The sequence below is a fragment of the Rana temporaria genome, chromosome 4 (assembly GCF_905171775.1).
Source record: "Rana temporaria chromosome 4, aRanTem1.1, whole genome shotgun sequence".
NCBI classification, from domain to species: Eukaryota; Metazoa; Chordata; class Amphibia; order Anura; family Ranidae; genus Rana; species Rana temporaria.
Genome location: NC_053492.1, coordinates 360841134 through 360864538, shown reverse-complemented (window position 1 = coordinate 360864538; position 23405 = coordinate 360841134). Strand labels below are relative to the sequence as shown.

At 42.9% G+C, this 23405-nt stretch overlaps 1 protein-coding gene across 1 annotated transcript in view; it reads left to right on the top strand.

The window, feature by feature from the left end:
* Positions 1-23405, top strand: part of SYNE1 (spectrin repeat containing nuclear envelope protein 1) — a 595717-nt gene that overhangs the window by 163684 nt on the left and 408628 nt on the right. Inside the window, exons 29-35 of the mRNA XM_040350885.1 lie at positions 384-524; positions 3214-3374; positions 6769-6919; positions 8831-9058; positions 10009-10107; positions 15909-16096; positions 16327-16450. Coding sequence (XP_040206819.1) covers positions 384-524; positions 3214-3374; positions 6769-6919; positions 8831-9058; positions 10009-10107; positions 15909-16096; positions 16327-16450 — 1092 coding nt within the window. The remainder of the gene's footprint in view (positions 1-383; positions 525-3213; positions 3375-6768; positions 6920-8830; positions 9059-10008; positions 10108-15908; positions 16097-16326; positions 16451-23405) is intronic.

The window sequence follows — 23405 nt, the reverse complement described above, 5'->3', positions numbered from 1 at the left end:
AAGATACTTTACTATTCAGACATCGATCAGAGTGGGTCCCTCAGTGAGTAATACATGGGGGCATAATATAGCTACCTGCTCCCCACTGAGACCTGTGATCATCGCTTCTGGCAGGGAGAGGTCTTTTACCATCAACTTATCTGCAGCTCTGAGATGTGAGACCTTATCCATTATAAACGACCACCTTTCACCATGCCCACCAAAAACTGCACCATGAAATAGTTTGTGTTTTACACTTTCTTTAAGCCACCAAAAAAAATCCCCCCAGGCATAATTTTCCCAGACCTGTCCTGTGCTATGATTTTTTTTTATGTAATACAAAAAAGGGTGTTTCAAAGCACGTTGAAAAATATGTTTATATCATTTTTTTTTTCTCTTTGAAGGACACAATCCATAATTGGGAGACAATAGAAAATGGAAAAGAGTCCATTGCTCAGCATTTGAAGCAGATAGGACCTACACTTGAACGACCCTTGAACTTTGGAACACTGGAAAATATAGCATTAGAACTTCGACAGGCAAAGGTTACATTATATTTGTGATATGTCTTGGCTGCACACAAAAATACAAATTTTTCCTAAAACAGAAAGTATTCACATGTTGACTTTGTTCTACACCCCAGCAGTCAATGATTTGCTTGGTTCCTCCCACTGTACCCAAAATGAGGAATATTTCTCTAGTTTTTGGAATATGTGATGTCATAAAATACACGCCCTGTTTAGTGTGAGGGCTTTGAGATTGCTTTAATCCCTTCCTACCACCCTTCTTATACATCACCATAGTTTTGTTTGTAAAAGGCACACGTGACAGTGCTACATGATGTTTCCAGACACAGGAAATACAACAATTTTGTGTGCTTATGTGAACAGGTAAAGACACTAAAAATTTTAAAAATTAAAAGTCAGCAGCTTTAAATACTGTAGCTGCTGACCATTAAAAATCAGGTGCTTACCAGTCCACAGATTCCAGTACTGTCTTCCCGCAGCAGATTCATGGATTTGGGAGCCGACTGTGTATTCCGACTACCACAGTCGGCTTCCCACTGCACATGCACAAGATTGTCTAGTGCAGGGAGATTGGTCCCTACAGGTGCCCTTTCTAGACGGGTGCTTATCAGTGTGAGTTTTTATTTATTTATTTAACAGCAGGGGGGGGGGTTACACACAATCCAGTAGCTGCAGACTCCTGGTACTGGCATCCTGCTAGGTACGTATTCCCCCGCCATGTATTCTGGGCTCCCCTTGCACAGGCCCAAAAACCGACATGGCATGCGGAGGGGAGGGGGAACAGCGGACACGCATTTGCTCTCCTACCCTTCTTGTTAACGACCCGGAAAACGACGTGTATGACGTCACTTCCAGGACATGCTGTCACTTTCCCCAGCTAGCAGAACTGGGCAAGAATGTACTGCAATGCAATGTCCCAACCATGCATGTCTTATTAATCACTTCACCCGCCAGGAAGGTTTTACCCACTTCCTGACCGGGCCATTTTTTTGCGATATGGCACTGCATCACTTTAACTGACAATTGTAACACGAAACTGATGACCTATAGAAAATATAGGGTACTGAAGTATGTCGGCATTTCACTGGCGCACACAAATTTAAGGTTTGACATGTTGGGTATCTTTTCTTTTTGTTTTTTGGGGAGGGGGGGCTTCATAATTCTCTGCCTAGCCTATAGGCTCCTGAGATGTAAATCTGACCCTGCTTCCTCACCTACAGTATGTGAGCATTGTGGAAGTGGTAGCAAGTACTAATACAAAATGGTGCCCCACCTTCCTCCCTCCAAAAATCCTGAAGCTCAGTTACAGGCTGGAGAGAGGGAGAAAATCAACAGTACCTAACTTTATAGAGTGAATTTCTGTTTTCAGATGTAAAAATACACTTGTAATAAGAAAATTCTATTTCTGTAGATCAATTTTTTGCTGCATATAAATTATTTGAATGAACTAATCTTTTTAGATGCAAAAACACTTGCTTCTCAAAATCTCTTCTCAGAATACTATGTATACAGGGGGGAACTAATGCGCAAAACCAAACTAACCATGGGCAACTAAACTATATAGATTAAAATTAATAAAATATTTAAATAGCAGCAGCCACTACTAAAACGGTGCTCACGCACCAAATGACATATGTAAAACGGGGAGTGTAATGGCGCTTGCTAGTGGGGAGTTGCAATAATAAAGTGCAATTAACGACGCACAGCAACGTATAAATACTAATCAATATACAATATAAGCGTGTTCCACTCTTGAAAGCCCTTCATAACATCCACAGCTAGGGTGTAAAGGGTAGGAACAGTGGTGATAATGGGTAAAATAAAAGCTACAATGAATTTATAAAATCATTGAATGGGTGGGACTTAATTACAATCCCAATAGACTCCAGTGCTGTCACCAAGAACAAACACAAATTGGTGAAAAAAGTGAATAGTGATGACCTAAAAAAATCCAAACAACACAAAATGGGACTCCTCTGTGTTTGGAGATAAAAATTGAAACCAATGTGCTCCGAAAAATTATGTGCAAAATGAACATAAATAAATAAATGTATAATGTTCAAGCATTTTATCAATAAATATGGAAAAAAAATGAATGAATGAATAGTTCAAATTGATAAAGTGTTCGAAGTGAATAAACACTTATTAAGAGCAAAAATCAATAAATAAATAGTTCAAATAGGGTGAAGTGTTCAAAGTAAATTCCAAAACTTGATGAAAAATATTCCAAACGTGCAATGAATAATGTGTAAAGAGTAAAATTATTAAGGTGCTTATTTCCACAGTTTCCCAAAGGTGTAGAAAGTTGCTGCAATCACTGCACTATGCTCCAGTGTTGCTGTGCAGGCACAAGATAGGAAATACTAGCCTCTCACCTCAGAACAGGTCAAGTAAGCCTGTTAATCTATGGATGAAGCCCAGCAGCACACACTCTGAGTCCAGGAAAGCTCTATTTGCTCCGATCCTCCAGACCTCCGTTACATCCAGATCTCTCTCAATAAAAATAGAAGGCAGGCTCCATAGTGCAGTATATCAAATTAGGTTTAATAAATGAAATAGTAGCACTCACATTTACAGTAGGCTGTGAACAGCATGCAGATTGTTCCAGCGAATGTTAAAAGATGGGCAGCAGATCTCCGCTCTCCTCAGAATACTATGTAATTAGTGTATAAGTGGTGTAATGACCAGAATCTTTTTATCCTAACAGGAGCTGTGTAAAAAAAGTGACGATCTCTCAGTTCAGGCTGAGAATCTGGTGAAGAAGTCAAGTGACATAAAGCTTGGAGAAAAAAGCAAACACCACCTACTGGAGAAAACTAAGGCTGTTGATGAAAATGTGAAGCAGATTAAAAAGTGCCTGTCTGAGAAGTAAGTGCACCAAGCGGGACCCTTTCTTGTTTCTGGTGTGTGATATTGCAGGAAAATGAAAGTCCTCTAATTTTCTGCATTTTTGTTGCATTTATTTGCTTTATCACAACATGGTGCTGCTTCTTTATTTGTGGATCATTGGGTTTCTTGTTCAAGATTTTATTGGTTTTAAAGAAATAAACACTTATGCTGCGTACACACGATCATTTTTTGTCATGAAAAAAACAACAATGTTTTTCCAACTTCATCATTAAAACAACGTTGCCCACACACCATCGTTTTTTAAAAATGCTCCAGCAAAGCGCGGTGACGTACAACACGTACAACGGCACTATAAAGGGGAAGTTCCATGCGGATGACGCCACCCTTGGGGTTGCTTTAGCTGATTCCGTGTTAGTAAAAGACGATTTGCACTTTTCTGTCTGTTACAGCGTGATGAATGTGCTTACTCCATTATGAACGGTAGTTTTACTAGAACAAGCGCTCACATATCATAACTTGCTTCTGAGCATGCGCGGGTTTCTAACGTCGTTTTAGCCCACACACGATCATTTTTTACAACCCGAAAAACGACATAGATTAAAACGTTGTTAAAAAATGCAGCATGCTCGAAGTTTTTTTTTTTCAGAAGACGAAAAATTATGTGAAGCCCACACACGATCATTATAAATGACATTTTTTTAAAACAACGTTTTTTTCATGCCGAAAAATGATCGTGTGTATGCGGCATTAGAAAAAATTGGAGTGTCACAAATAGGGAAGCATATACAGAAAATAAGAGTATTCAATAAAAATTCTATTTGACCCATAAGGAGGAGGGACAGCCAGATGTACTGAAAAAAAGCTAAAATATCACAGTGGGTCACAGTGGGTTAATGGAGCTCCATATTCACTTCAGCATAGGAAGATCCTGGTTATGGGTGTGCAAGTAGGTATAGCAGAATGGTCCGGCAGATGGGGCAACATGAAACTGTGAAAGCTTAATAAAGTGTAGCATCCAAGTATGAAAAATAAAGAAGATGATGAGAAATGCAAGGAAAAGTGAGAAAGCAGGAAAAGGAGGGAGAGAGGGTTTCCCAGGGATAAGTCACAATGTGGTCTTAATGAGCTAAGAGGCTAATGTTAAGGTAGGGAGGCTTATGGGAGCATTAAGGATTTGTCAAAACGTGGAGGCAAGTAGTGGTTTATCCAAGGTCTCCATAGGCACTCATATTTCTGGACATAATCTTAGGCCTCGTACACACGACCGAGTTTCTCGGCAAAAACCAGCAAGAAACTTGCTGGGAGATATTGTTTTGCCAAGGAAACCGGTCGTGTGTACATTTTCGTCGAGGAAACTGTCGAGAAACTCGACAAGCCAAAAAGAGAGCCTGTTCTCTATTTCCTTGATGGGAAAATTGGCTTGTCGAGTTCCTAACAAGAAACTCGACGAGGAAAACAATGTGTTTCGCCCGTCGAGTTCCTTGGTTGTGTGTACGAGGCTTAAGAGTACTTCCTCGACTATGGCGTGGATAGATCATTGGGTTTAAAGAGGTGAACAAAGCAAAACTCTCGTTTTTTTAAACCCCTGCTTGGACTAAAATAATAATCATACAGTACAAGGCACAGAATTTGTACTCATAGATCATGGGTTATATGCAGGTTACCTTCAGGTGATTGTTTTTTTGCCAGTGTCCAATCACTTTAAGGTAGTCTGCATATAACCCATGGTTTATGAATGTCCTGTGTCCTGTATTCTACCCCAACATAAGGAGGTTACATGAAAGTCAAAATTCTTATTTTTTAGCACTAATCATCTTCACTGACTTCACTTGTTACCACCCATGTCCAAATAAAGTGACGGCCAGCATCACTTAACCACTGCTCAAGACCCCAGGCTGTTCACGCATGTATCCAACTAGCCTAGTTTTTTTAGACCTTATGCCGCGTACACACGATAATTTTTCGGCATGAAAAATAACAACGTTTTTAAAAACGTCATTTAAAATGATCGTGTGTGGGCTTCACATCGTTTTTTGGCTTCTGAAAAATTACAACATTTTTTCTCGAACATGTTGCATTTTTTAACGTCGTTTAAAACAATGTCGTTTTTCGGGTTGTAAAAAATGATCGTGTGTGGGCTAAAACAACGTATTAAACCCACGCATGCTAAGAAGCAAGTTATGAGACGGAAGCGCTCGTTCAGGTAAAACTACCGTTCATAATGGAGTAAGCACATTCATCAGCGCGAATCGTCTTTTACTAACACAGAATCAGCTAAAGCAGCCCAAAGGCAAATAGAACTTCCACTGTAGAGTGCCGTCATACGTGTTGTACGACAACGCGCTTTTTTCATAATTTTTTAAAAACGATGGTGTGTGGGCAACGTCGTTTTTAATGATGAAGTTGGAAAAACGTTTTTTTTCATGCCGAAAAATTATCGTGTGTACGCGGCATAAGACTTGAAAGATTAAGTCAACTGTTGATATTGTTAAAGAAGATTCCCACACATGACACATTTTGGGCCTGTGTTGATGGCTTTAGCTTGCTGTACAAAAAATTGAATTCCCTTGCAAATCTATGGGAATGCAAAAGCCGCTTGAAGCGGGTCAATGAAGGTCAGAGGAGGTCATCTGCAGGTCAGATATACCTATGAAAAATTTATCTTGGAATCATCTTAAACTGATATTAACCACTTCCCGACAGCCGTACGAATATATACGGCCGCAGGGTGGTTCTACTTCTCTGGGGCGCCGTGTTTTCACGTCCGCCCCTTTCCACGTTCCCCGCCATTACTAGTAAAAAAAAAATAATAAAAAATAATAATTCTGTCCCTTATTTTGTAGGCGCTATAACTTATGCGCAAACCAGATGCTTATTGCGTTTTTTTTTACTAAAAATATGTAGAATACGTATCGGCCTAGACTGAGGATAAAAAAAAATTTAGCTATTTATTATAGCAACAAGTAAAACATTTTTTATTTTTTTCCAAAATTGTCGCTCTAGTTTATAGCGCAAAAAATAAAAACCGCAGAGGTGATCAAATACCACCAAAAGAAAGCTCTATTTGTGGGAAAAAAAGGACGTCAATTTTTTTTGGGAGCCACGTCGCACGACCGCGCAATTGTCAGTTAAAGCGACGCAGTGCCGAATCGCAAAAAGTCCTCTGGGCAGGAAGGGGGTTTAAGTGCCCAGTAAGGAAGTGGTTAAACTGATTCCATCAATGTAAGCCCAAAGGCCGTTGACACAGACCCATTAAGTGATCCAGCATAGGAAGTAAGAAAAGACGTACTGTTGTAGTGAATTAGTGACATTGGTAAGCTTCTGAATCATAAAAGTTGGCTGTTTATTAAGATGTTATTGGTGTGTTAATATTGTTATATATGTTGTTATTTGTTTCTTTATTCATTTCAAGCATTACCAAAATGGAAATGGTGAAAGATAGGTGGCAGAAGTTTGATTGTGATTTTGAGATGCATTCCACATGGATTTCAAATAAAGAAAAGGAACTAGGTGACCTTGAACTGTCAAATATTTCAGCAGACATGCAAGTCAACCAAATCAAGGTAAATTATTAGAATAATAACTGATATATAATAAACATTGAACATTGATTTAAATATTTTACGGGGTACACTCCAAGGCACATTTTAGTCACATGTACTTCTTGTTTGTTTTATGTAACGAAAAAAAGTTCCTTCACTCTGTGGTCACATCATTCTTTTTATTGTGATAATAATATAATTAAAGTTCCATAAAATGGAGGGAAAATCACCCTGTTTTTTATGTCTTCGTTATTGATAAGTATATATGTTTTGATGGACTAACCCTTTAAGGTAAATGCATATTGTGACTGATCAATACTATAATCTGTGGCTGAAGGTTTGTTAGCATAGGACAGACAATGCAATACTGAAAACAAACAAAGTGAAATGCAGTTGTACAGTATATTTGTTTTAGGCCCTTTTCACACCAGGTGGATCTATCGCAGCGGAGTCCGCCAGCTCAGCGGGAGATCTCTCCACTGATCTCTGATTATCCCGGCTCACTGAGCGGGGAGGGGCTTGTCCAGCGCCGCTGTCTTCTATGGAGAGATCTGATAAAAACGGACAGCATGCCCGTTTTCATCAGATCTCATCCGATCCGCCATGGACGGATGGCGACGGTCCGGCAGTGTGAAAGGGGCCTTAATCTTGTAGCTTGTATTAAAGCGGTTGTAAACCCAAAAAAACATTAAAAAACGACAAAGGCATAACCAGCTAGTATGACTAGCACACTAGCTGAATATGAATTTCTTACCTGAGATCGGAGCCCCCGCAGCGACCCTCGTTCCTCTCCTCCGCCGCCGCCATGATACCCGGGTATCGTCGCTCCGGCACTGTGACTGGCCGGAGCGGCGATAACTTCACTCCCGCGCATGCGCGCAGAACCGGAACTTTCCCATTCAAGACCTGGCACGCTCAGTGCACCTGCGCCGTTGTCTACGGTGCGCATGCGCCATAGACATCAGTGACCGATTTTTGGCAAATATCATGTAGGTTAAGGAGATATTGCAAGCACCTACAGGTAAGCCTTAATGTAGGCTTACCTGTAGGTGCAAGTAGTATCAGAGGGCCAGATTCAGGTACAATAGCGCCGGTGTATCGTAAGCCGTTTACGTTACACCGCCGCAAGTTTTCAGTTTTAGTGCCCGATCCACAAAGCACTTACCTGGAAACTTGCGGTGGTGTATCATAAATACGTCCGGCGCAAGGCGGTCCAAATCGAATGGGCGGGAAACATTTAAATTAGGCGCGCTCCCGCGCCGGACCTACTGCGCATGCTCCATTTCGTAACTCCCGCCGTGCTTTGCGCGAAGTGACGTCATTTTTTCAAACGGCGACGTGCGTAGCGTACTTCCGTATTCCCGGACGTGTTACGCAAACGATGTGAAATTTTAAATTTCGACGCGGGAACGACGGCCATACTTTAGACAGCAATACGTTTGCTGACTAAAGTTAAGGCACCCAAAACGACAACTAACTTTGCGACGGGAAACTAGACTAGCGGCGACGTAGCGAACGTGAAAAACCGTCGTGGATTGCCGTAACTCCTAATTTGCATACCCGACGCTGGTTTACGACGCGAACTCCCCCCAGCGGCGGCCGCGGTACTGCATCCTAAGATCCGATAGTGTAAAACAATTACACCTGTCGGATCTAAGGGATATCTATGCGTAACTGGTTCTATGAATCAGTCGCATAGATACTCTGAGAGATACGAAGGCGTATCTGAGATACTCCGTCGTATCTCCTTTGTGAATCTGGGCCAGAGGGTTTACAACCACTTTAATAACAAAAGCTGGAACCTGTATGATTCAAAGGAGCCACTTTCTTTACATTGCTTTTAAAAAAAAAAAAATACTTATGTACCTTGAAGTTAGTGCCATTGAAAAGGTATTATTAAATTTTTTTATCTTTTGTTGTTTTTTATTACAGGAAATTCTAAAGGAACTACAAGGCAAAAGTAATGCAACAGCAGATCTTGAAGCTAACAGCCAGTCTTTTGCTGAATTTGTAAGCTCACCTGAGACGGCTCGGCTAAAAGCCAGACTGTCACAGATGGTCAAGGACTGGGATGGACTCAAAGAACATGCTCAACGACTGAAAGAAAGCATCCTGGGGCATGCCGAACAGCAACAAAAATTTGACGAGGCTTTTAAACAGGTAGAAAGAAGGCGCGCATCCACTATCAAAATATCAGTCACAAAATATAGTCTGTAGGTTTGTAGAGTTCTCAATTAATATGACAGCAGTTAAAGAGAATGTGTGATATTTTCATGTAAAATCTTGTATTACAAACAAGAGAAAACATTTTTGAATAAGAACATGTTGACACCTTTTTAAAATATGTAAGCTATGAGTATACTTGAAAATAAGACATTTTAATTTTCCAGGCAGTATGTTTGAAGTGGTCATGCTGACTATCGCTGAGCCTTTGGATGGATTTATTTTTGTTGCCTTTATGTATTTTCAGCATGATCATAGTTCTGCGATTGTGCTTAAAGGGGAGGTTCACCCTAAAAACGACTTTCTAGTATTACATTTGCCCCCCACATTACAATACAATTATGCCTATTATGTTTTTTTGTATGCTGTACATACCTTGGTACAGCTAATTCACCCGTGGCTTCCGGGTTGCGAGTCCCGCGGGAGTGGGCGTTCCTAACATGCTGTTGATTGACGTGATGACCAAAAACAAGCTCCCCCCATCGCGTAAGCTGCGTCACGATTGCCGAAAGGAGCCGAACGGCGGTGCGCAGGCGCAGTATAGCGCCGACTCGCCGTTCGGCTCCTTTCGCCAATCGTGACACAGCTTACGCGACGGGGGGAGCTAGTTTTTTGTCATCACGTCAATCAACAGCATGTTAGGAACGCCCACTCCCGCGGGACTCGCAACCCGGAAGCCACGGGTGAATTAGCTGTACCAAGGTATGTACAGCATACAAAAAAAACAACATAATAGGCATAATTGTATTGTAATGTGGGGGGCAAATGTAATACTAGAAAGTCGTTTTTAGGGTGAACCTCCCCTTTAAAAACCTGATTGCAGAATGTGCAGTCAGCATTGCTCTAAACATAGGTCAGTCTTAAAGCTGCTGTTATTTGTTCTACAGGTTCAAAATTCTCTGGAGAACATTGAAGCTTCTCTTGCATGTCCAGTAAAGAACTGTTCTTCTGCAGCAGAGACTTACAAAGTGCTGAATTCACACCGGGTAACTTTGTTTTTCCATTAGAATATTCATTTGCAAAAAGAATGCAACTTAGCTGTTGAGCTTTGTTCATGTTTCACGCTAATTGCACATCATTTTAACTGTCTGAAAAATCCAAAGTACCACCCCAGGGTTAAGGAATTTGTTTAATTTGGTCCATTAATTAAGGTGAGCGAAGCAAGTATCTTGGAGGTGGAAGGATTGTCACGCATTACCTGTGTTTCTGGATTAATTTCTGTTGCTGTCTAGGCACCTCATTGGATTTACAGACTTTTGCTTTTTTGTTTATGGAATTTTAATTGGTTTTCTTTGCGCTGCACTTCTCACTGATTTTGATATTTCTAAAAGTGCTATTGACATTATGGCCCAGATCCACGAAGAACTTGCGGCGGCGTATCTATTGATACGCCGCGTAAGTTCTTCGATGCGCCAGCGTATCTTTGTTTTGTATTCACAAAACAAGATACGCCTGAATGTGGGCTAGATTCGACTGACGTACGTCTTAGTACGCCGACGGATCTTAGGTGCATATTTACGCTGGTCGCTAGGTGGCGCTTCCGTTGATTTCCGCGTAGAGTATGCAAATTAGCTAGATATGCCGATTCTCATAACGTACGTCCGCCCGGCGCATTTTTTTTGTCGTTTACGTAAGGCTTTTTTCGGCGTAACGTTACCCCTGCCTCATGAGGCGTACCCAATGTTAAGTATGGACGTCGGGACAGCGTCAAATTTTTCGTTGTTTACGTTGTTTGCGTAAAACGTTCGCGAATAGGGCTTTGCGTAAGTTACGTTCACGTCATCTCGGCATTGAGCGGGTGTAATTTAATTAGAAAATTCGATGTGATACTGAGCATGCGCCGTTCGAAAAAAGCGGGTCATGCTTACTTTACATAAAACACACCCCCCCTGTTCCTCATTTGATTTAGGCGCGCTTACGCCGGCAGATTTACGCTACGCCGCCGTAACTTTAGACGCAAGTGCTTTGTGAATACAGCATTTGCCTCTCAAAGTTGCGGCGGCGTAGCGTAACTACGATACGCTACGCCCGCCTTTATGTACGCCTTTCTACGTGGATCTGGCACAAAATGTTTATCACATGTCGGTAAAAACCCATGCAATCTATACCTACAAAGAAACCAAAACAAATAAGTTCAGAAATTATATTATATGTAATAAAATGGAACAACACAGGGAAAAAGTATTGAACACACAAAGAAAGGGAGGTGCAAAAAGGCATGGAAAGCCAGGACACCAGCTGAAATCTATCAGTTATTAGAAAGCAATCCTGCACCTTGAGTACAAATTAATATCAGCTGGTTTAGTCTTAATTGATGGCCTATAAAAAGGTATCTCATTACCAAAGCGTCACACAGGAAACATTTCATGATGGGTAAAAGCAAAGAGCTCTCCCAAGACCTTTGCAACCTTCTATACTTGCAAAAATCCATACCAGACCCTTATCTGAGCATGAAACCTGGCAGGCCGCAGGAAAAGGGAAGGGGATGAGAGAGCGCACACCCCCCTTCCTGAACAATACCAGGCCACATGCCCTCAACATGGGGACAAGGTGCTTTGGGGTCCCCCCCAAAGCACCTTGTCCCCATGTTGATAGGGACAAGGGCCTCATCCCCACAACCCTTGCCCTGTTGTTGTGGGGGGCCTTTTTTTTTATTGCATTTTAGTGTAAATATGAGATCTGAGGTCTTTTTGACCCCAGATCTCATTATTAGGAGGTCCTGTCATGCTTTTTTTCTATTACAAGGGATTGTTTATAATAAAAAAAATAAGTGTGCCCCTTCCCGCCGAGCTCGCGTGCAGAAGCGAACGCATATGTGAGCAGCGCCCGCATATGAAAATGGTGTTCAAACCACACATGTGAGGTATCGCAGCAATCGTTAGAGCGAGAGCAATAATTATAGACTTCTAAACCTCCTCTGTAACTCAAAACATGCAACCTGTAGAATTTTTTAAACGTCACCTATGGAGATTTTTAAGGGTAAACGTTTGTCGCCATTCCACGAGTGGGCGCAATTTTGAAGCATGACATGTTGGGTATCAATTTACTCTGCATAATATTATCTTTCACAATATAAAAAAAAGGCTAACTTTACTGTTGTCTTATTTTTATATTCAAAAAAGTGTATTTCTTACCTAAAAAAGTGTGCTTGTAAGACAGCTGCGCAAATATGGTGTGACAGAAAGTATTGCAATGGCTGCCATTTTTTTCTCTAGGGTGTTAGAAAAAAATGTATAATGTTTGGGGGTTCTAAGTAATTTTCTAGCAAACAAAAACAGTTTTAAACTTGTAAACAACAAATCTCAGAAAAAGGCTTGGTCCTTAAAGCAATGTTCCGCCCCAAAACAAATATTAAAAAACAAAAGCTACACATACTGCAGCTGCTGGCTTTTAATAAATGGACACTTACCTGTCCTGGAATCCAGCGATGTTGGCCACCATTGCGGGTAAGTGTACCTGGCAGTGTAGCCTTTCGGCTTCACGCCAGAAACCCTACTGCGCATACGCGAGGTCTGCTCCTATCTCCTACTGGCCCGGAGGTATCCTGTCCCCCCTCCCTCTGAAAGGTGCCAATTGTTGCACTGGAGGGGGCGTGGAATCCAATGAGCGGAAGTTTCACTTTTGGGTGGAACTCCGCTTTAAGTGTTTAAAAGTCAGAAACCGCAAAACCTGAAACCGGAGCGGAAGATATATATCCCAAACTGGGAGGGAGATGCACAAATGCAACAGTGACTGGTCTGTGGCATTTTGGATATATATGTTCTGCTCCGGTTCTGGGTTTTGCGGTTTCCCACTGGTTACATCTCCCCATCCTTCCACAGCTCCCGGGGGTGTGATTAGCTTTGTGGTATGGTTGGCAGTGTGTGCATTTATCCATTCATTCTTTTTTTTTATAAGTATAGGGTATCATACCCATCTGCGTACACATTTATTTACATATATTTTTTGATCTTCGAAAAGAGTCATTCATATTAGCTAGTAGGCCAGGAGTACCCTATCATCCGCATACATCTGTGCTCCTCCAGAAGAAGCGAGACTCTTCTCACGAAACGCATCGAGACCTAGCACAGTCCTCCTAGACTACTAATGCCTTGTACACACGATCAGAATTTCCGATGGAAAAAGTCAGACGGAATTTTTTCATCTAATATTCCGACCATGTGTGTGCTCCATCTGACTTTTTCTCGTCGGAATTTAGAAAGAGAACATGTTCTCTTTTTTTCCGTTCGTCTGTAGGGAACTCCAACGGGAAAAAAACATGCATTCTCAGAATCAACTTAATTGTTCTCGGCTCGTCGTAGTGTTGTATGTCACCGCCTTCTTGACGGTCGGAATTTGGTGTGACAGTGTGTATGCAAGACAGCTTGAACGGAATTCGGTCTGAAAAATCCATCTGAGTTTATCCCGACGAAAAATCAGATTGTGTGTACAAGGCATAACAGTCATCTGCATGACACAATCAGATCTCATGGAAAGGTCTATGATAAAAATGCAATATTGATTCATATGTCGACATTTATTATTTAGTTTTATTTTTCTTGCATTAATTGTGTTTTTTAAATCATTTGTAATATTTATCCTCCTTAAAAGTCCCAAGGGCATTTTTGTTGTGTGCATACTATTGGGGACTGAGTATCACCTCTTTGTCTATAATGTACCCCATACCCATTCACATGGGGGGGCTGGGATCTGAGGGCATGTGGCCTGGTACGATTCAGGAGGGGGGCACTCTCTCGCCCCCCCTTTTCCTGCAGACTGCAAGGTTGCATGCTGGCATATGGGTCTGGTATGGATTTTGGGGGGTTCCCCTTAAAATCCATACCAGACCAGAAGGGCATTTTTTTTTTGGAGCAGGTTTCCTCTTAACCACTTCAATACGCTGTGTTATATAAACTACAGTGCCTGCATTGACTGTATATTTAGTCTACACTGAATGCAGAGTTTTTCAGCATACGGTACTGGCAAACTTTATGCCATTGAAAGAAGGATGAATGGAAAAAACGTACCAAAAATCTGCTGCCATCTACCAGGATGATGAAGATGAAATAAGGGTGGACATTTCAGCAAGACAATGATCCCAAACTTAAAGCCATGGAAACTTTCAATTGGTTTCAAAGAAAGAAAATAAAGCTTTTAGAATGGCCCAGCCATTCACCTGAATCAAATAGAAAATCTATGGAAAGAACAAAAGATCAGAGGGCCAGATTCTCGTACCTTTGCGGCGGCGCAACGTAACCTGTTTATGTTACACCGCCGCAAATTTTCAGTGTAAGTGCCTGATCCACAAAGCACTTACCTGTAAACTTGCGGCGGTGTATCGTAAACACGGCCGGCGCAAGCCCGCCCAATTAAAATGGGGCGTGTACCATTTAAATTAGGCGCCCTCCCGCGCCAGACGTACTGCGCATGCTCAGTTTGGAAATTCCCGGACGTCTTACGCCAAAACAAAAAAAAATTGAAATTCGACCCGGGAACGACGGCCATACTTTAACATGGCTGGTCTAAAGTTAAGCCATGTTAAAGCAGGTGTAAATTTGCGACGGGAAAAAATTACTAGCGACGATTTAACGAATGCGAAAACCGTCATCGCTGTAAATGCCTATTAGCATACCCCACGCAGGAAAACGACGCAAACTCCACCCAGCGGCGGCCGAGGTACTGCATCCTAAGATCCGACGATGTAAGTCAATTACACCGGATCTTATGGCTATCTATGCGGAACTGATTCTATGAATCAGTCGCATAGATACTCTGAGAGATACGACGGCGTATCAGAGATACGCCGTCGTATCTCTTCTGTGAATCTGGCCCAGAGTTCATAGAAGAGGCCCACGGAACCTTCAAGATTTGAAGACTGTTTGTGTGGAAGAATGGGCCAAAACCACACCTGATCAATGCATGTGACTAGTTTCTTCATACAGGAGTCATCTTGAAGCTGTCAATGCCAACAAAGGATTGTATACGAAATATTAACTACATTTCAGTTAGCATGTCCAAAACTTTTTCTCTGTGTCATTCCATTTTATTACACATTACGTATTTGTTTTGGTTTCTTTGTATGTATGGATTGCATGGGTTGTTACCGACATGTGGTGAAACTGTCATATCAATCGCACCCTCAGGCCTCGTACACACCACCCAACATGTCCGATGAAAACGGTCCGCGGACCGTTTTCATCGGACATGTCCGCTGGGATCATTTGGTCTGATGTGTGTACACACCATCAGACCAAATTCCCCACGGACAGAATACATGGTGACGTGGCGGCGACGATGACGCTGCGACAATCGCGCACCAGGAAGTTCAATGCTTCCACGCATGCTTCGAATCACTTGCGACGCATGCGTGGGATTTCAGGCCAGCGGACATATCCGATGAGTCGTACTGACCATCGGACATGTCCGACGGACAGGCTTCCAGCGGACAAGTTTCCTAGCATGCTAAGAAACTTTTGTCCGCTGGAAACCTGTCGCTAGGCCGGGAAACTGTCCGGTCGGCCCTACACACGACCGAACATGTCCGCGGAAACTGGTCCGACGGACCACTTTCAGCGGACATGTTCGGTCGTGTGTACAAGGCCGTAGAAATATATTTAGTTAGAAAAATGGTGAATTGTTCAATACTTATTTTACCCGCTGTATGTATAAATCCGCAGAGCAAAGTTGCAGAGCAAAATGATAATCGGTAGTCACACTCACTTCTCACTATTTCTCTCCTTACCTCTTTTTGATGGCCCTTGCTTAATCATTACAGTATTCTATAAAATGTGTTTGCTGTTACTCACAGGATATTTGTCATGATGTTGAAACCTTGAAAACCAGAATTCATTCCCTGACTGCTGGTGCTCGTAATCTCACAAATAAGGATAAAGCAGTGCAGCAGACCTCAAACCTACAACAACGAATTGAAACTGCCTGGACGCAAGCTAAAGAGAGGCACTCCTTGCTGGAGCAATTGCTAGCACATTGGCAGAGGTATAATCCAATCCAATAATAATCTTAGAATTATCTGGTACATACCATGTAATAATTTGTATTGAGTAAAAATTAGAGTACATAGATATTGTGCATTGCATGGAATCTTTACAGCTAATTTTTAAAATCCTGTTAACGTTTATTTTTTTGAGGTAACTGTCAGGTATTTTGGAATCTAAAGTCACAGCAATGTGATGAGAGCACTCTGTAATGCTTGATTATGTTTTTAGGCAAGAAAAGGAGTTTTCTGCTTTTATTATGTGGATTGAGAGAAATGAAGCATTGGTCAGTCCTCCACAAAACCTATTCCCTGCAGACAAGACAAAAATCGAAGTTGAAATGCAGGCAGCCCAGGTATGTGTATGCATCATAACCAATGGGTATGCATGGGTATGGGATAATGATCTAAAGCTTGACATCTGGTATTATACAAGTTGTTTTATGGGGATTTTCATTCAAAGGTAATATTAACAATACACCTCATCAATGCTGCCATCCTTTTGTATTGCCATGGGCACTGTCATAGCAATAACTTTTATTTCGCAAAATAGAGTTCTTTGTAGACACAAAGGGCCTGATTTACTAAGCTATGTGCGCTGCGCTGGTTCATGCGTTAATTAGTACTCCGGGTGGAGGCTTAATCAGGCGCATGAACCAGCGTAGCAGCCGGCGCATTGAAACTAATATGTAAAGCCGCGCCGAACTCCCTATAGAAGTCTATGGGAGAAATCAAAAGTGTTCATTTTAAAGGCTAATCTGCAAGTTTTGTCCTAAAAAGTGTTTGGGGACCTCAGTCCTGTCCCAGGGAACATGTATCAATGATTTTTTTATTTTTTAAAACGGCCGTTTTTTCGGGAGCAGTGAAATTAATAATTCTTAAAGTGAAACAATAAAAGTGAAATATTCCTTTAAATTTCGTACCTAGGGGGGGTGTAATGTCAGCATGTGAAATAGCGCATTTTTCCCGCACTTAGAACTCCCCCTGCACAAAGTGACATTCTGAAGGAAAAAAGTCATTTAAAAATTCACACGCGGCTATAATGAATTGTCGGCTCTGACAATTCTAAAGGGATTCATTCATAAAACAAACAAAAAAATGTGTAGGGGTTCCCCCAAATTAAATTACCAGGCCCTTCAGGTCTGGAATGGATATTAAGGGGAACCCCGCCGTAAAAACCAAAAAAAAAAAAGACGTGCGGTTCCCGGCAAATATCCATTCCAGACCCTTCAGGTCTGGTGTGGATTTTAAGGGGAACTCCACCCCAAATTGAAAAAAAAAATGGCGTGGAGTCCCCCTAAAAATCCACACCAGACCCTTATCCGAGCACGTTGACCTGGCCGGCCGCAGAAAAGAGGGGGGGACAGAGTGCGGCCCCCCCCCCTCTCCTGAACCGCACCAGGCCACATGCCCTCAACATGGGGAGGATGTCCCCATGTTGATGGGGACAAGGGTCTCATCCCCACAACCCTTGCCCGGTGGTTGTGGGGGTATGCGGGCGGGAGGTTTATCAGAATCTGGAAGACCCCTTTAACAAAGGGGACCCCCAGATCCTGACCCCCCCCCTGTGTGAAATGGTAATGGGGTACATTGTACCTCTACCATTTCACCCCAAAAAAAATGTCAAAGTGATAAAAATTACAGTAGCCGGTTTTTGACAAATCTTTTAATAAAGTCTTCTTTTCTTCTTTCCTTCGGGGTTCTTCCGCTGCTTCATTCTTCTCGTCCACATCTTGCCCGACGTCTTCTTCTATCTTCTCCGTCCGTCCTTCCGCCTTCTGGTCCCGCATCTTGCCCGTTGTCCTGTCCTGTCGCCTCCTCCGCATCTTGGGTCTTCTGCGGTCTTCTTCTCGGTCCGCCGCCTTCTCGTCCCCTGCGTTTGAATTGTAATTGGCCGCCGTTTTCCCGCTCCTGGGACCCGCCCCCCTCTGACGCCACAAGTAAACTCCTTAGAAGGTCATGTGCGTCAGAGGGGGGCGGGGTCGCAGAGCGTCACACAGCGGGGGAATTCAATTTCAATCGCGCCGCCCGGAGAAGAAGTTCCCGCCGTGTCACACTCATGTGACCCCGCCCCCCTCTGACGCACATGACCTTCTAAGGAGTTTACTTGTGGCGTCAGAGGGGGGCGGGTCCCAGGAGCGGGAAAACGGCGGCCAATTACAATTCAAACGCAGGGGACGAGAAGGCGGCGGACCGAGAAGAAGACCGCAGAAGACCCAAGATGCGGACGAGGAGGCGACAGGACAAGACAACGGGCAAGATGCGGGACCAGAAGGCGGAAGGACGGACGGAGAAGATAGAAGAAGACGTCGGGCAAGATGTGGACGAGAAGAATGAAGCAGCGGAAGAACCCCGAAGGAAAGAAGAAAAGAAGACTTTATTAAAAGATTTGTCAAAAACCGGCTACTGTAATTTTTATCACTTTGACATTTTTTTTGGGGTGAAATGGTAGAGGTACAATGTACCCCATTACCATTTCACACAGGGGGGGGGTCAGGATCTGGGGGTCCCCTTTGTTAAAGGGGTCTTCCAGATTCTGATAAACCTCCCGCCCGCATACCCCCACAACCACCGGGCAAGGGTTGTGGGGATGAGACCCTTGTCCCCATCAACATGGGGACATCCTCCCCATGTTGAGGGCATGTGGCCTGGTGCGGTTCAGGAGAGGGGGGGGGCCGCACTCTGTCCCCCCCTCTTTTCTGCGGCCGGCCAGGTCAACGTGCTCGGATAAGGGTCTGGTGTGGATTTTTAGGGGGACTCCACGCCATTTTTTTTTTCAATTTGGGGTGGAGTTCCCCTTAAAATCCACACCAGACCTGAAGGGTCTGGAATGGATATTTGCCGGGAACCGCACGTCTTTTTTTTGGGGGGTTTTTACGGCGGGGTTCCCCTTAATATCCATTCCAGACCTGAAGGGCCTGGTAATTTAATTTGGAGGGACCCCCTTTTTTTTTTTTTTTTTTTAATGAGCAATGCCTCTATTCTTTATAGCCATGAGTACTTTAACCACTTGCCCACCGGGTTAATTCTGGCACTTCTCTCCTTCATGTGAAAATCACAATTTTTTGGCTAGAAAATTAATCAGAACCCCCAAACATTATATATTTTTTTTTAGCAGACATCCTAGGGAATAAAATGGCAGTCATTGCAATACTTTTTGTCACACCGTATTTGCGCAGCGGTCTTACAAGCGCACTTTTTTTGGATATAAATCACTTTTTTGAATTAAAAAATAGGACAACAATACATTTTGCCCAATTTTTTTCTATATTGTGAAAGATAATGTTACGCCGAGTAAAATGATACCCAACATGTCACGCTTAAAAATTGCGCCCGCTCGTGGCATGGCGTCAAACTTTTACCCTTTAAAAAACTCGATAGGCGACGTTTAAAAAATTCTACAGGTTGCATTTTTTGAGTTGCAGAGTAGGTCTAGGGCTAGAATTATTGCTCTCACTCTAACGATCGCGGCGATACCTCACTTGTGTGGTTTGAATACTGTTTTCATATGCGGGCGCTACTCGCGTATGCGTTTGCTTCTGTGCGCGAGCTCGTCGCGACGGGGCGCTTTAAATTTTTTTTTTGGGGTTTTCTTATTTATTTTTATTTAGTTTTATAATGTTTTACACTGAAATAAAAAAATAAAAAAAAAATGATCAGTTTTCTTCCTATTACAAGGAATGTAAACATCCCTTGTAATAGGACTAGTGTGTGACAGGTCCTCTTTATGGAGAGAGGCGGGGTCAATAAGGCTGGAAAGCATGGTATTGAAAAAAAAAAAAAAAGATCTCATGCTTTCAGCTGCAATCATGTTCGTTCACCACAGTGGTGTAGTGTATAGCACTTTGACCTAGCAGCAAAAGAGTCGTTGGTTCGAATCCCGCCCGTGACAGCATCTGCATGGAGTTTGCATGTTCTCCCTGTGCCTGCGTGGGTTTCCTCCCACAATATAAAAACACGCTGTAAATCGGTTCCGGTCTAAATAAGCCCTAATATGCAGTAGTATATTAAGGTTTGGTTCTGCCCTAGGCCTGACTACATATCTGCACCTCCTAATAGAAAAATGACCAACCCCTTCCTGTCAAGGTCACACCCTGTTTTTGTATAACCCCGCCCAGTAATTTTCAGGGGACCCACACACTAGTTCTGGGGGGGCACTGGATTCCCTTAACCACTTCCATACCAGGCACTTACGCACCTTCCCGCCCAAGCCAATTTTCAGCTTTCAACACTGTCGCACTTTGAATGGCAATTGCGCGGTCATACAACACTGTACCCAAACAAAATTGGCGTCCTTTTTTCCCCACAAATAGAGCTTTCTTTTGTTGTTATTTGATCACCTCTGCGTTTTTTTTTTGCGCAACAACTAAAAAAAGACTGCAAATTTTGAAACAAAAAAACCTTTTTCTTTTTTTAGGTTAATTTTTTTGTAAATAAGTTTTTCTCTTTCAATTACGGGCACTGATATGGCGGCACTGATGGGCCCCAATGAGATGGCACTGATGGACATCGATGAGGTAGTACTGACGGCACAGATGAGGTGGCATTGATTGGCGGCGCTGCTATGCGGCACTGATGGGCACTCATAGGCGGCACTGATGGGCACTCATGGGCGGCACAGATGGGCGGCACTTATGGGTGGCACTGATGGATACTTATGGGCGGCACTTATGGGTGGCACTGATGGATACTTATGGGTGGCACAGGTGGGCACTGATAGGTGGGCACTGTGCATGGATGGGCACTGTGGGGTGGCACTGATTTTCCCAGTCAGTGCCCATTTGTGGGCACTGATTGGCATCTTTTTTCTTATTTTTTAATGCTTTTTGTTTTTTTGTTCTATATTTTTTTTGTTTTTGCACACCCTGGTGGTCCAGGGTGGGCATCCCTGGTGGTCCAGTGTGGTGATCCGAGGGGGCGCTGCGCTGATAAACAATCAGCGCGAACGCCCCCTGTCAGGAGAGCCGCCGATCGGCTCTCCTATACTGGCGTCTGTAAGACGCGAGTGAGGAAGAGCCATCGATGGCTCTTCCTGTTTACATCGTGATCAGCCGTGATTGGACACGGCTGATCACGTGGTAAAGAGTCTCCGTCTCCGTGAGAGACTCTTTACCGAGATCGGAGATGCAGGGTGTCAGACTGACACCCCGCATCACCGATCGCCGCGCTGCGTGCCCCCACAGGCGCGTGCGGCATGAAATCCTGCAGGACGTCCTGTCAGGATTGTGTAACCACTTCCCGGACGTAAATCGGCCATAGGCTGGGCGGGAAGTGGTTAATTTGCATAGTTTTTCTCTCACTTCCTGTTTGGCTATGGGGCAGGAAGTGAAGGCAAATCTCCCCAATTGGACACAGATAATACAAAATAAACTGACAGGGCCTATAACCCTCCCTCACTCTATCCAAAATGAAAGAAAATAAAACTTGTTGATTATAGTTCTTGTCAGGGGCGGACTGACCATTGAGTCACTTGGGCACTGCCCGAGGGCCCCATGCCACTAGGGGGCCCCATCCGGGTTGCCAGGCTCAGTAAAACCAGGGACAGTATGTAAAAATCTGTGTTTTTTTTAGATCTGTCCCTGATATGTCCGAAAATGACATGCTTTTAATGTGAATATCCCAAGATTTTAGCTGCCCGCCTCTGCACTACCTCCTGGCGTGGTGGTCATCTGTAAGCCAGAGGGGCCCCATAATCTTCTATTGCCCGGGGGCCCCATGAGTTGTCAGTCCGCCCCTGGTTCTAGTTTAAGCACAAATTTCATAGAGTTTTATTGAGAGCCCTAAGAAAATATAACCATGCCAATAGGCCAGGATAGAGCGTTGCTAATATGTAGGAATGTGTGTGTTAGAGCACCCCACCCAATGTTAACTAAAAAATTATTAATTTGCAAATAAGTATTATCTGCTCATTTTTTGGGGGATGTCTGCACCCCTGATAGTGACAACATTTGTGAGGTGTCTTCACCCTTTCTAATTCATTCACTTCCTGTCACATAGCCAAACAGGAAGTGAGGGTAAAACCTTACTAATATATTTTCTTGTGGACACAGAGATCAATCTAAATAGTTTCCCATTATGTAAATTGCACTCTAGCATTTTGCTGTGTACACCCCAAATTATTAGGGATCTTGGACTTTGGGGTCCATTTACTAAAGGCAAATCCACTCCTACAAGTGCAAAGCAAGGAAGAAAACAAAACAACTTTGCTTCTACAGGATTGGATGTTAAAACTATCAGTGCTTCCTCTCAGATTTTCAGCAACTATGCTTGTACTGCAGAGTGGCTTTGCCTTTACTAAACCCCAAACTAAATAATCATTTGGGGCAGGGATCCTCAAACTACGGCCCTCCAGCTGTTGTAGAACTACACATCCCATGAGGCCTTGTAATGCACTGACATTCACAGACATGACTAGGCATGATGGGAATTGTAGTTCCTGAACAACTGGAGGGCCGTAGTTTGAAGACCCATGATTTGGGGTGTACACAGCAGTGCTGGAGTGCAATTTGCTTAATGGGGACACTAGTTAGATTGACCGGTGTCCCCAAGAAATGACACTGGTAGGGTTTTAACCTCACTTCCTGTTCAGCTGTGTGACAGGAAGTGAAGCCAATTTTAAGAAAAGGGACACAAAGCTCAACACAAAAATAAAAAAACACAAAGCAGGGGTTCTAACACTCACTTGGCTTCCCTCAAACACCCACAATTTGAATAGGATTGCCTTGCGCTAGATTTAAGCACAGTGCTGTAAATCAGCACGTCAAGCCTGTCCACCAATAGCAAACCCCCCCCCCCCCCCCCCCACAGGCCATGTTTGCAGGTTTTCCTTCATCTTGCACATGTGCTTTAAAATAGTCTGGACAGCAATTCTTGATAAGAGAAATCCCCAAAACATGTCCTGTCGGGGGTACTTGAGGGCTGAGGACCACTGCAGAATAAATAAAATACTTACCAGTTTTTGTCTTTAAAGTCAGGGAGAATAAACATGGCAAACATTTCATGATTACACACCAGGAAAGAAGCTTAGACAAAAATCACACATAATTTGTTAGGCCCAAACCTAGTTCAGCTGCAGCTGTCAACATGTGTAGCATGAAAAAGTAACAAAAGACAAACTTAACAATTTTAAAGTAATTTTTATTGGTCAACAAAACAAGGAAAGCAAAAAAAGACAAACAAACAAAAATACATTTCAAAATACTAATTAACCATAGCTTTACACATTTTTCATAAAATAAGGCCACATAGACAAATACATCAAAGTGAACATTATTTAAAAATAAACCAAAACCATTGGCAAAATAAAACAAA